This window comes from Anopheles moucheti, chromosome 3 (genome assembly GCF_943734755.1).
Source record: "Anopheles moucheti chromosome 3, idAnoMoucSN_F20_07, whole genome shotgun sequence".
Taxonomy (NCBI): Eukaryota; Metazoa; Arthropoda; class Insecta; order Diptera; family Culicidae; genus Anopheles; species Anopheles moucheti.
In genome coordinates this window covers 89,109,639-89,125,418 of record NC_069141.1, presented here as the reverse complement: position 1 = coordinate 89,125,418, position 15,780 = coordinate 89,109,639, and the positions used below count along the sequence as shown (strand labels likewise).

The 15,780-nt window shown below is 47.2% G+C and overlaps 1 protein-coding gene across 1 annotated transcript in view; it reads left to right on the top strand.

Annotated features, from left to right (window-relative positions):
• Positions 1-236: 236 nt before the first annotated feature.
• LOC128303680 (uncharacterized) overlaps positions 237-15,780 on the top strand; it is a 38,855-nt gene continuing 23,311 nt past the window's right edge. The window contains exons 1-3 of the mRNA XM_053040724.1: positions 237-908; positions 12,841-12,878; positions 14,420-14,513. Of these exons, the coding sequence (XP_052896684.1) occupies positions 237-908; positions 12,841-12,878; positions 14,420-14,513 (804 nt within the window). The remainder of the gene's footprint in view (positions 909-12,840; positions 12,879-14,419; positions 14,514-15,780) is intronic.

Genomic DNA, 15,780 nt, shown 5'->3' with positions numbered 1-15,780 from the left:
TCGGTGAGACACGGGTTTGGGCTACCATTTCGACAGCGGGCGAAACGTATTTATTCTTCCTTTTTGTTTTTGTCACCAAAACTGTCATCCACAGCAGCAAATGCGCACCGACTAAGTGCAAACGGAAGGACGAATATAGTTTATTGGAGAGGAAAGGAGACGGAGTGTGTGTATCAGGAGCGGCTTCACATTCCCGTACCCTCACACCGTTCACACCTTAACCAACGAGCGGCATAATGAACTCGAACTATGTAAAAAAGTGTACCGAGGTTTTGCTGAACATACCGGCCCACAAGCCGGCCGCAACCAATATTGCTGCTGCCGGTGTTGTGGTTGCTCATACCGATCCTTCCTACTCCATCCCACCACCGCAACAACCGCAATCGAAGACCGACCCGAACGACAACAGAGCGAGCAAAAAAGCTCCCCAAAGGGGTCGAACTGCTGCTGGCGGAGGTGTCGGTGCAGGAAAGCGTCCCATTTGGCGCCACCCTGGTGCCGGTCCTGTTACCGGTTTCGCCCGCTCTGTGGAACGTACCACGAATGAGCACAAGTTCGTCAGACCTTGCTGTCCTGCACGCCGTGCAGACACATCACATCCCGGACGTGATCGGGTCGATTGCCGGTGGGAAGAGCAGGTCGGGCAGTCCCCTCCAACGAACGTTCCACTCACACCGGCCACCGGTGACATGATTGCGGACCCGATACAGGAAGGTCGAGGAGACGCAGATAACGTCAATCATCCGGATGGAATTGGGCAGACGAACGTGGAGACACCGTCAACGAGGGTGGGTGGCGCACCGGCGGGACGCAATCGTCCACCGGAGGAATGTCAGGACCGTCAACCGGTGTCCTGGTCGGGGATACTGTCCAAAGCTAGTTCTCGTCCAGCTGTCAGCGAACGAAAGGTAAAAATCTCACTTTCATACTCTTGCTTTCCACTGTCCAATCGTCAAAAATCTGAAAAGGCGGCAACGATACACGAAAAATGTCTCCCAGCACTGTAACGAGATAACGATGATTTCGTTAACTGCTATTTCGGAAACCGTCACCGGGTGGTTACGCAGAGGGATATGAAGGATTTTGTTCTCCTAACCCTCTCCAGCAGCAAACTCCGGTGTTATTTTCGGTGTGTCAAATATCCGGTACCGTACAATCTCCGTCCCCGCCACGGATGGGTTTCCAATTTTCAGATGGTCTGCTGCCCGCTACCTGGAAGTAGTGGCACAACAGCAAAACCCTGCCGGAACCAAAATCAATGTCCTGCAAAAGGACTTTAGCCGAAAGGGATTAGCAGTGTTTGCTTGGGGATGAGCTGATGTTTTAGTACACTTTTCGGCCTTGCCCTTTCACACACATACACACACATTCATACCTATATTTTTGTAAAAAAAAAATCCTCCAAACTGCTGCTGTTAATTTACGCCAGCATCCGTTCTGTTTGTTTTGATTACGATGCCATTTTTTGACCACAGAAGAATTGATTTATTCGAAATTTATTCACCATTCTTGTCGGTCTGAAATCACGTGAACACTGGGATGAATTTTTATCTTTACAGAACCATCTAGCATACTTCGGGGGATCATGCGCCAGGTTGGGTAAACTATGTGACAAACTATTTATATCGCTTTTTCGTTTTAGTGGCCATCGTCGTTGTTTAATGATCATCAAACCCATCCCCCGATGTGTCACGATAAACAGGAGTTAAAAAAGAACTCTGCCAACCATCATCCATCGTCAAAACCGGTGTTAGTTTCGCCCGGTTCCATTCCAGCCTTTTTTTTTGTCCCGAACCGCTTGACAGGTGACATTAATCGATGTCAATATCTGTCTTACCGTTAAAAACTAATCAGGGCCCTTCTTGGGCCGCCTTCTATTCCCCACCTCACTCGCCCTTCCGTTTCCCTTGATGTGGAAAGATGTTCTCCCTTGATGTGTTGTGCCGTTGATGAACCCGCTGGTGGAAAATGTGCCCAGAACAGCAGCGCAAAACGCCACGATTAAGCGATGCAACAATCAGCAACGCTGATAGCGTTATTCATAATAATAATAATGAAAAATATTTACGCTCACCTTCACTGACAAGCGACCCTTGCCGTGTCGGCTAATGTGCCAAGGGGGTTTGATAAAACCAGAACCCAACGAATCCCGGGGTGGTGGGGTAGGGTGACGTTCCGGGGCAGATGATGATGGCTTCATTTTGGCCGGTTTCCACAATTAACATCGGTCACGGTCGGAAGGTTAATAATAATGCCTACTTAGTCCGGTTGCGTTCGTTCGTTCGGAAAAACATCGAACCCGGTGGCTTAACCGTGCTTAAACTTCACAAAAAGCTAAGGACGGGCCCAACATGATGGCGGCCAGCAAACGGGAAGTTCAATTTCCCGGAATTGCGTGAAAGTTAGAGGCAAGCAGTGAATGTGCAAACCACTCCTCGAACGCGATCATTAATTTTGTGATGTTTCGACTTTTTTGTGTGCTTGGTTGTTCTTTATTATTTTTAGGTGTCATTATTGTTAAAAACAATGGCCCTCTGAATGGTTGTGCGGGTAAACCTCAGGAAAAAGTAGTCACCTAATCGTCATGCAGTAAACCCCGTGCCATGGACCCGGTGTATCCTTGGGTTGACATCGACAAATAGTTTTCCAACCGACGTTGCTCAACAGTTTACTGTCCTATCGGGCGCTTTGATCAATAGAAGGCCATCAAAATAAAAGGGAAAAGCTTGCGGTAGTTTGTAGGTTTGTGGGTAACGAAAGGGTCGCTTAAGCATAACTATTAATTTTCCTTTCATTGCATGTTTCATTGCAAATGGAGAATGGTGGTTTTTGTTTATTTGTTTGGGCACCCTGCTGCAGCGTTCTCAGATTTCAATTAACCTTTTGTATATATTAAATTTAGTTTTTACTCTGCCACAATTCCAGTTTGATAATTCCGTATTTGTTGTTGCTTAAATATGATTTAAATTTTGCGGAAAACGTTTCATGGTGGATTAGGTGAAGCCTATTAGATCCTGAGTGGGTCGGTTGCGAAAGCGGAAACATTAACATCCCTTTTCCTGCATCACAAATAACCCTCCACGGGGACATCCGTAGGAAAACCGTGGCGAACAAATTGTGCTTACGAAAAGCGATTCTTTACCGATCAGCACCTCCCGAGCGCGTGCATCCCCTTGCCCGAAACGTCCACACAGCCACACAGTGCTGTCGTGTTGGCACCAGCCGACCCGGTGCTGGCGAGATGGCAAAATGGCAGTGTGCAAAATAATGAAAAAATAATTATATTGATTTCAATTTTCATTATAATATGCAAATCGCCCGCATCCGGTGTTGGGTCGCACGGGTCGCACGGCTTTTGGGGTCGTTCGATCGGGCCGAGTGTGTCCAATGCTGCTGCTCTCCGCATATGAGTTTGTGACCGGCGAGCGGCTACCGTACCTACAGACACTCAACTTAAACAATGTGCGTCCTGGTGGAGTTGCGGACACTATTGCTGGGGATATGTTGTTAGACTTCCTACTCGAACGTCCGAAAAAACGCACTTCGATGCGAAGGATGAAGCATCCGTCTGCTCTCCGGTCCGGTAAACCACATCTAACTCCCCGACTCCACGACCCTTTGGCAACCTCCCGGCACACCCCTGTCTAATGAGCGATGGATAATGCTGCGAGCCTTTAATTAGAGTTTAATGCAAGAATAACATCCATTGCTGGAGTGGAGTGGACCTCGACTTCACCGTACGCGGAACTGTGCAGAAAGCACTCAGTGAGACAGAAGCACACCGGACAGAAGTGGTCTATTCTGTGGCCGTTAGCACCACGGAGCTTCGGTTATATTTTCCAGCCATTACCGAGCTCCGTTCCCACACCTGTGCCCCAGCCTGTTCCATGCGACCGGCGAAAGACGACACACCACCTCCGGATGAAACGAGCGAGAAAATTAGTTCCTCTCCGGTAAGGAGAGCGAGAAGGAAAAAAAGTAGCCAGGAAACCCATTTTCGAGAACAATTTACTCGCGACACTTACGTCGGGGGTAACCTTTTAGCGTCATGATGGGTTTTCCTGTTGCATTAGAAACGAGACAAACATGACATCCGACAGCAACCCGACGGTGTGGTGTGGATATAATTTCACTCTTTCCGATATTTAAATGCAACGTGATTAACGCTGCTTCACACCTGGTTCATGGTGAGTGGTACCGTGGAGCATTTTCTTTTTTGTTTTCATTCTGCGAATTGTTTTTCTTTGGCAGAACATCGGAGCCGATTGTGGTGCGGTTCTTATTCGTAACAAGCTCAAATTATCCCACAATGACGGATGTGGTAAGTGAATGTTTTTAATGCTTATTTAAGGACATACCTTCTCCTCTCTATCGGGATGGTCTTTGAAAATATTTTTCAACTAGCTACGGTGGTTTTTATTAAAGTAGGGAATTAATATTTCAAAAACAACATTTTAATTGCAATATCTCTTTTTGATCTATTTCAGATCGTCTATGATCGTAGCGCATAATAATATTATCAAGCTTCAAAATGTACTTCACGTGTGCCACCAAGATTCACTTTCAGTGCATGGTGAACACAGCTGATATGTGCAATTATCATTCCTGTTTTTGTGAGGCCACATTTATGAGACGGCATTAAACTAAACGTGACCGCCTTCCCTGTTCGGGCACCGATTTATCGCATTCCGAAAGGGAAAGAAGCAAACCTTTAAAATGCTACGCACTTCCGCATAGCTCGATACAGGTTGAAATTTATCATCGTAAATGGTTGATTCTTGCTTTATGGGAAAAGTTTCCCATTGCGTTCGTTTCGGCAATCGATCGTTACATTTGCAAGCGTACAACGGTAAGCAGCATAATTAAAAGCTTAAGCAGCATTTAAAAATGGCTCACGAGGTCATTAAATTTTCCGTAGGAATTTTGCTCCCCCGGCCCCGGTTTGGTGTTCATAAAATTGGTGAAACATTTGCCCGTACAGTTGCCCGACCCGTTGGATTGGTGGCGGCGCGGGACACGGATGAATTGTTCGGCCACGAAACACGTCTGCCTTCACAAACCTTGGAGAGCTTATGCCAAGTAACTGCTGATTGTGCTTCCGTGCATCGGCACGCACCTTCCACCCGGTTCGCTTGACACGCTGATGGAAGAATGTAAAAATACATAAAACAAACCACTAACTAACACCGTATGACACGCGGGAATGGTAAAGGGGACCCATGGTTGAAACTGTAGCTGTGCGATCGGGAATGCAGATTAGCAGTCCCCGGGAGTGGTGGCGGAAGAAGGGGAGAGATAGGAGGGTGGCAAGGGGTCGCTCGCTAAATCGCTAAACTTTCTCCGCACCATTTTGCGCCAGTCAAGGCGTGGCACATAAACCGAAACCCGCCCTACGCAAAACTTCCGTGTGCAATCCAAGGACTGCGAGAGCCAGAGAGCAAAAGTCAATTCTAATTAATTTTATGATTTTATTAAGCCCCTCGGTTAACTTCTGCACCATTAACGGGCGAATGGGGAAGCAAGTGGGTGGATGGAGAGGGGAGAAAGTTTTTACTGTGTCAACCCCTTGTGCTTGCAGTCCGGTTATATGGAGCAAAATTTAGCATCTTGCCTTCCTGCCTTTGCAGTATTATTGGCGGTTATAGAGACAACCTTTTCCGTCCGTTCCGTGCGCTGGAGTGAGTCAGAGATGCGTGAGCTTCTTTCACTCATTAAATAGTGGTCTGGTTTTATCACCTTCAAGTATTATGGTTACAAATGCCATCAGCAGCAACGCCATCTGCTCTTTGTAACGCGTACGTACTTATATGGGTGTTCTAAGTATGTATTGCATTAATTGCCCCTTATTTTGTAGACTAAAAAGATGTACTTGTCGTGCTGGTTGCCTACTTTCAGGCGCATTTATTCAGTGAGAAAATTTGCTCGAAGCTTTAGCATATTTGGTAGCGCATTTTTTAAAGGTTGCCGAAAGACATAAACTGCAACAAGGAAATTGAAAATCGGTTAATCATTGTTACTGTCAGAAGTGAATAATAATGCTTTTCATTATTAAAGTTTAGACAGAGAAAGAAAAAGTATGCAGAATTGCAGAAAAATAAAATATTTCAAAATACATTAAAATGTAATTACTCCACATGGATTTAACTCGTTTCGTTCTGTGCCTTTACGATTTACCGTGCACAAAAAGCGAGTACAAAAGAAATAAACTATAAATTAAATGAGCAAAACTTATGTTGGGCGCTCGCAGAAGGCGCACGAGTAATGATGCGAAAAAAGCAACGGAAAACGCCCAGCAATGGGGAGAATCTTACGCGAAGAATGCGCACCAGCACAAGCGAAAGCAAAAATACAATGAAATATTAATTATGTAAAGTAGCTTTCAGAAGAATAAATTATTTGTACTTAATCAACGACGCTACGGAATGACTCGCCAAACTGACTGACCAGTGGTCGGTTTGGTAAAAAAAAGAAATACAATAACGGAAAAAACAGCACGTCCTGTCCTTCGACGGCGGTAAAAATCCCCAATGAGAGGTCGAGGAAGAGGAGAAAACAATGAAACTCGGACCAGTGACAAAAATGTATGACCACGACGTCCCGGCAAATGACGAAACGGATGTTAAGGAAGCGTCCGTCGACGATGTTACCGGGACCGATTTTTGTTTCCGTGTGTATTTTTTTTTATCAATTGCTTTGTTCCAATGACGGTGAGCGGTAGTGACCAAACACCGGTGCGATGATAATGAGTAAATGAATTATTAGCCGTTGATGCTCGCGCTATTTTTTTAAAGCTCCTTTTTTTGTCGATCGTCAGATGGCACCCAATGGGGTGGGGGGGCGTACCATTATACCGCAGCTTCAGATTTTAAAGCACCACAGCGTACCGTCCTTTGCATGCTGACCCACGCTGACCTCGCTCGCCAACTGGACAGGCGGACAGTGCGCTGACGTTTGTGGCTATTAACGTGTCAGCGTAAAAATATGGCTCATGGGCGTTCCAAGCCCGCTTTTTCCCCGCTTGGCCGGGTATGGGTTGATTTCCGAGGACGCGCACGAAATGATTGGGTTTCGAGTTTCTTCGGGCACGGGTGCTCAAGTGTGCGGAATGGAACTTGATTTGGTAGTTAAAATATTTAAAAATAATTGATTTATCGATTTATCGGTTCACTGCTGCCCGGCACCATCGACGACGATGGTTGCGCGGCACAGGAAGTAGCGGAACTCGGACAGGGAGGGAACTCGCGTCGATGGTTCACTGATTGCACCGCTCAAAGCTGCCAAACCATTCTTTCGTGGTGCGGAAAAGCGAAATAGAGACGAAATATAAAACTTTATAAAACAATATTGAAGGCCGGGAGGGATTGGCGCATTCCCTCTCTCTCTCTCTCTCTCTCCATCTCTCAGCTCCATTTCGTAAACTTTTCCGACGCAAAACGATGCAAGTTTATCGAGCTGCGTTGGACAGTTACTGCCATCAGTGTGCCAAAGTGGAGGCGTGTGTATGAGTGTGTCTGTGCGTGTGAGGTAATTTGGTCTTTTAGGACAAGTTTTGCCCATTGGCACCCACGAAAGTACCTGAGATAATATATTTCCAAAGTTTCGGTGGATGGTTAGCACACTTGCGCGTTGTTTACGTTTATTGGAGCTCTAGTGCCGGTGCGATCGTTCAAGAGTGGAGCATGTTTTATTAAGGATTTAGAACATATTCTGCCAGAAAGTGGCGCCAGACTATGAATCACAGTTGTGTATCTGTTCCGCAAATCGCTTCAAACCTCAAAGTTCTGGCATTATTTTACACCACAGGTTTGAATGGACAGACAAAAAAATATGGAGCAGTTATTTTGTCATGCAAATTGCATTACTTTAGGCGTATTCTATAAAGCTACCAAAAGGTTCACCTAAATCCACGTGGTTCGTTTGAAAAAATGGCTAAATATGTGTTTGATGCTAATATTGCTTACACAAATCTTGTTTGAAATTAGACCGATCTCTGGAAAATCTGAGTGAATACTTTATAAAATCTAATATAAGTTTATCCATTCCTTCATATCACCAACAAGACCTCAGGCAATGGATTTGCGGTTATACTGTGCGAAATACGACGTCCTCTGAAATCTCTCTGCTGTGCCCTTTAATACACAACAATTTCCGTAGTGTACAATGATTAAGTACCTGCCAAGCTCAACAGCCAATCGATCGAACGCAAATACAGAGCACCAAAGAAGGAGCGTTGCCCGATTCGCATACACCGTCAAACACACATACCCCGGGGATGTTGTTTCATGTTGATGCAGTTCTTCCGGGCGGAGGAGAACACGTGCGTGTGCTTTGGATGTGGAATCGATATAGAGCATTAGGCCTAGGGCGGGGAGTCCCTACTGCGCAAAGCCTTGCGAAACTCTCCGGGTGCTTTGGCCCAGGACTGTGCCGGGTACTAAATTATGTAAACGACTTCAGGAAAACTATTACCATTCCAAAATATGAAACATCCTACTTTTCGGGGAGGGTTAGAACGTAACGTTTGCCCTTGCTTCGGGTTTTGGGTAAACCTCCGGACCACTGTGAACCGAACTTGAAACCGTCGGCAATACCGTGGCGCTGGTACGGCATCGGTATGGAGGAAGTTGGCCTCGTATGCCGGCAATCGATAAACATTTATCATCCCTTCGACCGTGTTCCGGTGGCAAACTTTGGTTGCCGTTCGGTTCTGCCTCTCAACAATCAACAACAACAACAAATCCAATACACGCACCCCAATTCCGCTGGAAACCTTGAAGAACTTGAAGCAAACCCGAGGGATATAGCCCCATCGGTGTGTGTGGATCACTTCCCCCGTGCCTAGAGCCGGGACCGGAGTGAGTTCTAAATCAGTCCGCTTCTTTCTTCCACTCAACCGGAAGCAAGCATCAACAAGCGCTACATTTACTCCACCGAGGCATCCGTTTTTCGGAGCGTGGAGTCCAACAAATCCTTCTCGGATCTGCCGAACGATCCGCTCCCGAACAACACAGCTCACTCCTGTGCGGATCGAGAAGAGGATGTTGGTGTTTTGGGGCCGGCACAAGTTCGAAGCTGTTTTCCACACGTGGCACCCGTGTGAGGGGCATCAGGCTTGGCGAAAGTTTCTGCGAAAAAGTTATCACTTTGTGTCAATATTCGAAGCTGTCGGTGGGATGTGACTGTGTGGGGAAGGGATAAGGATACCTCCGACTCTGCTGAGTTTGGCCGTGCATCGGCTACTCGTGATTGCACGTGTGTCACGATGGTACTTTACCCCGGAAACCCATCACTGTGCGGCACCCTAATCTACGACGCTCGAGGACCTTCTACAAAGAAGCGTAGTAGTAGCGGGCATGTTTGAACAAAAACACTACGAGTTGTTGAGAGAGGCCTCAGCGCCCAGCCCAGCCCAGGGAGGTAAAGTCTCTGACAAGGTTGTTTACCAGCAGGTGCTCCACAGCCAAGGGGTTGAAGATGGCATCTTACCACGGAACATGGGGTGGAAAAAGCCCCCTCCCTCCTCCCCCTGTCCGCACACACACACATTGAAAGCCTTGGACGACAAGTGCTGTCGCGTACGGATAATGGCATCGATGGCGATTGGTGAAGTTAACAACCTAAATAATGGCAGTAACAGCAAACACCATTTCGCAGGCTACAAAACAATTGATCGATAAATACGTGTGCAGGAAAACTTTATGTGCACTGTGCTTGGAAAGAAAGAATTACTCCGGCGGTGCTTCTACCTTCAAGGACCGCTTGCTACTCGAGCGGGTCTTACTTTTGTCGGATGGTTCTTCACCGAACGAGTGCAATTGATGGCGATTGGGAAGGGGGGGCTATGGAGGGTGGCCGCGGTGTACCCTCAGACATAGTCTACATGTTCGGCTGGAATATGTTTCATGAAATGTAAAGTTTTGTACGTGCAGAGGGCAGACGAACACACTGTTCGTCAAACCCACAGCTTCGATACGAACCTCGCTCATATGTTCCCGGGAATTTCCAACCTTGGAACTCCCTCTATCTGGCGTGTAATGCATTGGGTGGTTTGTACGGGATGAATTCAACGAGAATTTTCATAGTTTTCCGCGCCCACAAAACAGGTAAAATCCCGTCATGGGCCATTCCGTCGATGGAAGTTGTGCCATGGCCAAACTTATGAAACTCACGGCGGTGGAGAGAAACAAGAGCACTCCAGCGGGAATGAATGAGTACGTAGTAAGCGAAACGCTTGCCTACAAGAAAGCCTTCGACCCATCGGAAGGACCCTTCTGGTTGGTGGCTTTGTGCTTGAGTGGACTAAAACGCCAACATCAATAGTGTGATGGCGAGTAATCGGTAAGCTTCCCGGAGCTTTATAGCTCAACATGTAAGAGCTCTCGCGCCCTACAGCGGCGGTGTACGCCAGGTGCACCACCCACGGGACGGATCAACCCCGGGCCGGGCCCGAAAGGTGAATTGGGCCGCAGTGCGTTTGGGGCACCAATATATTAACGGAGGCATATTTTATCCTTCCCGTCCGTCGTGTACCTTCGGATCGATCGTGTTTCGTGCCGCCATTGCGCGCCATTGTTAGCGAGAGGAAAATGTGTCCATTTGAACTTTTGAAGAAGATGTACACCGCATCCGAAATGATCCGCAAAGCGAAAGGGACGCATAAATTCAATACTTACCTTTTAGCGGCTGTGTGCGCTGTGTGCTTCTGAAAAGGGTCGATGTTGGGGATATTCATGAGCATGTGAGAATATTCCGTAATCTCTGCAGAAAAAAAAAACACACACACCCTTTTTCTACCCTTCCGAGCACTACATGGGCACAGGAAGCGCGCTACCGTTCTCGATGATGAGTTTTTATTTTCCACGATCGTGGCGTCAGAGCGAGCGAGAGCGTACGGTTGTTCCGGCAGTGGGTTTTGCAGAATGGTATTTACCGTCCGTGCTTTGAAGTGCCAGACCACTTACGCTTCTTGCGATTATTGTTCCTCGCCGTGCTGAGCACTGGAAAAAGGCTTTAAGGATTTGGAACAACGTATGGGCCACATTGGAAAGAAGCACACACAAAAAAAGGTACGCCCACTCCTGGCGCTAAGTATTGGATTCGGTCGAAGCACGGATTAGACTCCTAACGAGGCCCAAATCGGTCTCGAACAACATTTGGGCGCGTAAGCAAATCAAGCTGCCATAAATCTTTCACTCATTCTGGCATCAATTTCCGACAGCGTTTTCAAACACACACCCCTTCTTCAACCGCGGTTTTGAAGGCGCTTTCTCCATCGGGTTCGAAATAATCAAACGCCGGGTGTTGTAAGAAAGAAAGCACAACCACCAACTCTCATTACACTCCCGCGCCTGATACATCAATCAAACGTGAAATTGTTTTGAAATCAGCTGTCGAACGTATCTTGATGTTGTGCCCCAACCAAACATCGGCCAGGATGTTTTCGCCCAAGCTCTAGGACACAGCCAACAACAGCCAACCCCAAGTACGTGTGATGGGCGTACCGTGGTGCTTAAGCCCCCCGGAGACATATGAACCGCGTCCATTACGTGGTTTTACACAGGGAAGGGTAGTAAACCGCAAGAAGAACCACCCGACCAGGGGCTGTTGTGTTCCAGAAGTTTTTCGTAGATTTATGGCTCTCACCTTTCCCGCTTTCCTTCCACCCTGAGGACCTCGCTGACGGCCAAAGGGGACTCATTATTTTTCGCATAACAAAACATCTCACTCGTTGCGGGGTGCCTGTTTTTGGGTTAGGTTTGCAAACCCTGGCCTGGCCGTACGGTAGGATATTCGATACACACAACAACGCAGCAGAGTATGGGCCGGTTCTGGGGGCCAGGGACCCGGAGTTACCAATACCTTGTTCGACTCACGGCGTAACTCATGTTTCATGAAGGTACGATATGAAACGGCACACACTCACTCCAACGAACCACTCTCTCCCTCTCATCCCGGACAAGGATATATTTCAAAGACGTGCCTCAATCTATCCGCTTTTGGGTTTCCCGTTCACCTTTCTGATCTGTGCGGTTCATAAATGGTCTGAAAAAGGGGGGGTGGGCAAGATTGTTACAATAGCTTTGCTACAACAACAGAAAAATCTCCATGGCACCAAGAATCAAGCGACTCTGCTTACAGCATCCGGAACCGTCGAGTTGGAGTTGCAAAAGCAACCGAAGAACCGGGCATATATTATCGTATATATTTTGTCACAGCAATGATCGATGGGACTTTCCTTTCTACTCGCGATGGCCTGTGGGGGCCTGCACGGATTGGAACCGGGGAACGGCTCGAAATGGGGAACGGCAATCAAGTCGTTTTCCGTAAAGCCCAAATAAAACCGAACCACCCCCCCTGTTCAGGGAGGGGGTGGGTCACGTGTGGTGTGATTGTACAATAAATCATGGTGTTCCCCGGTGCTTCCATTCTTCAACGAGCGCACCTGCTAGCCAGAACCACACAGGGACAGGGATCAAAGCCGACGTTAGCAGAACTCACCTTTTATATCGGTGTGTACTGTTACTGGCTGGCTGCAGAACCTTACAAATGTTGCTCCCACTGAAGAAAAGCGACCGAAATTTCATTCCCGGTTATTACCTGTTACGACGGTGCACGTGGCCCTATAATATCTTTTGACGAGACTGTTGAGCCGATTTTATTCTGCTGCAAGCTTTCTAAAGTCGCAAAAACGCTCTTTTGCAATGGGCGCTTTTAATTGCCTACATTCGGGCGTGTAGCGTTCAAATCAACACCAGATTGTATCCAATTGATCCAATTCATCCGTGCTAAATAAATAATTTACGCTTGTTTTCCTTCTTATCTCTTCCCGGGTTTCCGTAGGACGATACAAATTGTGTGCGCGACAGCCCCGAATGCCCGTAAGTATAATTACCATCAGCTTTCCATCGATTCCCCAACCGTTTGACCGTTTCGTCCATAATTGTAGTTTTTTATTGTTCTTCCAACTTGCACCTAAGACCGTTCTGTCTTGTGCTTCTGTCGGTCACCGCCACCATGAGACTATGGCTCATTAGAGAAAGAGAACGTACCGGCGTACCGCCATTATTATCCCAGCACCAACTTGTTTCCCATCGGCGAGAAGGAAATTCGTACCGTCCAGTTCCGGGTTCTGGTATAAAATGCTGGTATTGTGCGATGTGGGGCCCCTCTCTGATGGGGTGAAACAAATCGAGAATAAACGAGAGCTGAAGAAAGCATCGAACTCAGCCCAGCGAAATGGTGGACGAAAAAAAAGGGGAGAACAATATTAGCAAACAATCCACCGTCCAGCGTGATTGTCTGGTGATGGGATGGTGGTGCTGGTGGTTGTTGTCCCTGGGATATTTCATCCGATCATTAAACGGTTCTGTTTGCCACCGTACCTCCTCTCTTTACCCAAGCAGAGAGCGTCTCAGAATAACAAAAAAAAAGGGGGCGAAAGCTCAGCGTTTAGATGATAGAATGAAAAATCTTTTCCAGCGTCTTTTCGCCGTTTTCTCTCGGGAGCTTTCCCAAGCACGGTACAAATAAGACCGACTGAAACCATTTTCTTCATGGCTCCCTTTCCCCGTACCCGCGCGAATGGGGCGGAAAGAGACCGGGTTGGGAACGCGTGAATGTGAAGGTTTCAAATTAATCGCCAGCATTAAATCATCGTCCATCGTTTTCGTTCGGTGAAGCGTAGCTAAATGAATCCTCATTAGATACATCGAAATATCTTATTTACGTTCGCCATTTTCTTTACCATTCCCCGCTGTTTGCTGTTATCCTTTTCCCCTGAAGTATCGCCCTTCTCGGGGTTTTTTTTTCTTCCTGCCGGCTTCCCAGGTTTTTTGTTTTGTTTCACGATAACGGGGTGTATTTATAATATTTCTGTAAAGCAGTAGAAGACCCAGAACAACACCAACTCTGGGACAGAATGTGTATAACAATTGTGTGTATGTATGCGTGCATTGGGAGAGAACGGTTCTAGACAGTCGTGTTTGCCGTCTTCCACTCCAGCACGGTGGTACTGTCCCATTCCCTTAGGTCCCATTTTGTCGTTTTAGCAATGTGCAATGGAGTTTTTCTTTCGTTCGCAACTGACTGTGTTTGTACTATTTGTCAAAACTCGCCCGGTCGACTCGTATCCCACCCGGAAACTCCAACTCCCTGGCAGTATTTTATCCATCCACTGTTCCCTTTTATTTATTTTTTTCTTTGGTTCGTTCTGCTTTTTGCCATCGTTGCGCCCTAACCGCTGTGGACTAATTCTTCGGTTGAAACTGGCGCCACCGTGCTGTGTTTGGTGGGCCCCGTTTGGGTTCGGCGGGGGTCGAAAACTTTTTCGTCACAATCATAATAATTATTTCTTCCGTACCACCTCTCTTTGTTTCTCGTTTCATGCTACCGCTTTTTTCTGCTTCTTCCTTGCCTCCAGGAACTGTCAGCTGCTGCAGCGTAACTGGCAGGACGAGCGGCACCGGCACGCCCAGGAAAGCGCCCAGTTAACGGAGCAGATTAATTATCTGCAGGTAATTAGTTTCTTTTAAGGCTCATCGTTTCGCGTTTCTTTTTGTTGCTGCTTGGCCCGGGTGCTTTGTTCCGCCATAAGACCCCCACCCAATCTTCCGCTCCGGGCCGAGGGTATATTTGTTCTTTTTTATAGAACGGAGCGACTCGTGTTGTTTTTGCACAATTTTTGCCCACCCCAGGAGAGAGAACGCTCGCTGGTACGATTTTAGGTTAGAAAAATTTATCATTTTTCTTTCCATTATCTTGACCAACGTCTCCTGGACCAACGGCTAGCGTTCTGATAATGTTAAGCTTGAGAAGCGCAAAGGAAAGCGCTTGCTTACTCGGGGCAATACTTTCTTAGCTCTGCTTTGCACCGCGGCAAGTACTTCCTTTCGCCGGAGCTTTGAACGCATTCGTAAAGCTTCACCCGGCCGGAACAGTCCAACACGGAATGGACACGCTGTTCGGTATGCTGCACGAGATTATGGTGCGGATTTTAACACGATACTATAAAATTTTATTTCTCCCTGGCTTTGCCACGTTCGGGCGCGCCGGAAGGTCGGAAGGCCGTGCGCCCGAAACGGCTTTCGCACCTTTCCACTCACCCCCCCAGATACACGGGGTACCGGTAACGAAGGCGAACGCTTAAGTTAGTACAATTTATTCATTGTCCGATTATCTGCATCGCGATGGCTTATCTAAAGCCATGGGTTGAATCGAGCGAAGCCGACCAGTGCCGATGCATCGGGAGTTTCGTTGCGATGCAGCCGGGAAGCAATCACTGTCGTCGCCGCCGGTTGCTTGCAGGCAACCAGTTAGCAACAGTCAGGACGGACCGAACGGCTACACGACGGGCTCTAGCGCAACTTTCAAGCTCATTTGTGCACGGGCTAGCTAGGGCACGTTGCATTAAAATGGGCATGGGGCTATAAATTAAACTAGCAAACCATTAATGAAGTTTTGTGCCGCTTACCTTTTACACCTTTTTGCATAGTTTGGATGGTGCATCGTTAGCGTGCTTGGTATGGAGGAATGGTTCTAAAGCGATCGTTCGAGCAACGAAAGAAGCTTTAGCCTTGAAGCTAGCAGAAGATTATTCTTGTCTTCGTTCAGAAATCTCACTTCTTCATGCCGTATCATCTTTGTGCAATCGCCATGCTTACCTAAAAAGATACAAATTGTAAAAAAAATATGTTAATTTTTGTAGGTGGTGGTTTAAAATCAATTAATGTAGTATTTATTAAATATACACGTAAGCATGTTTAAGCTTCTACAATGATGGCC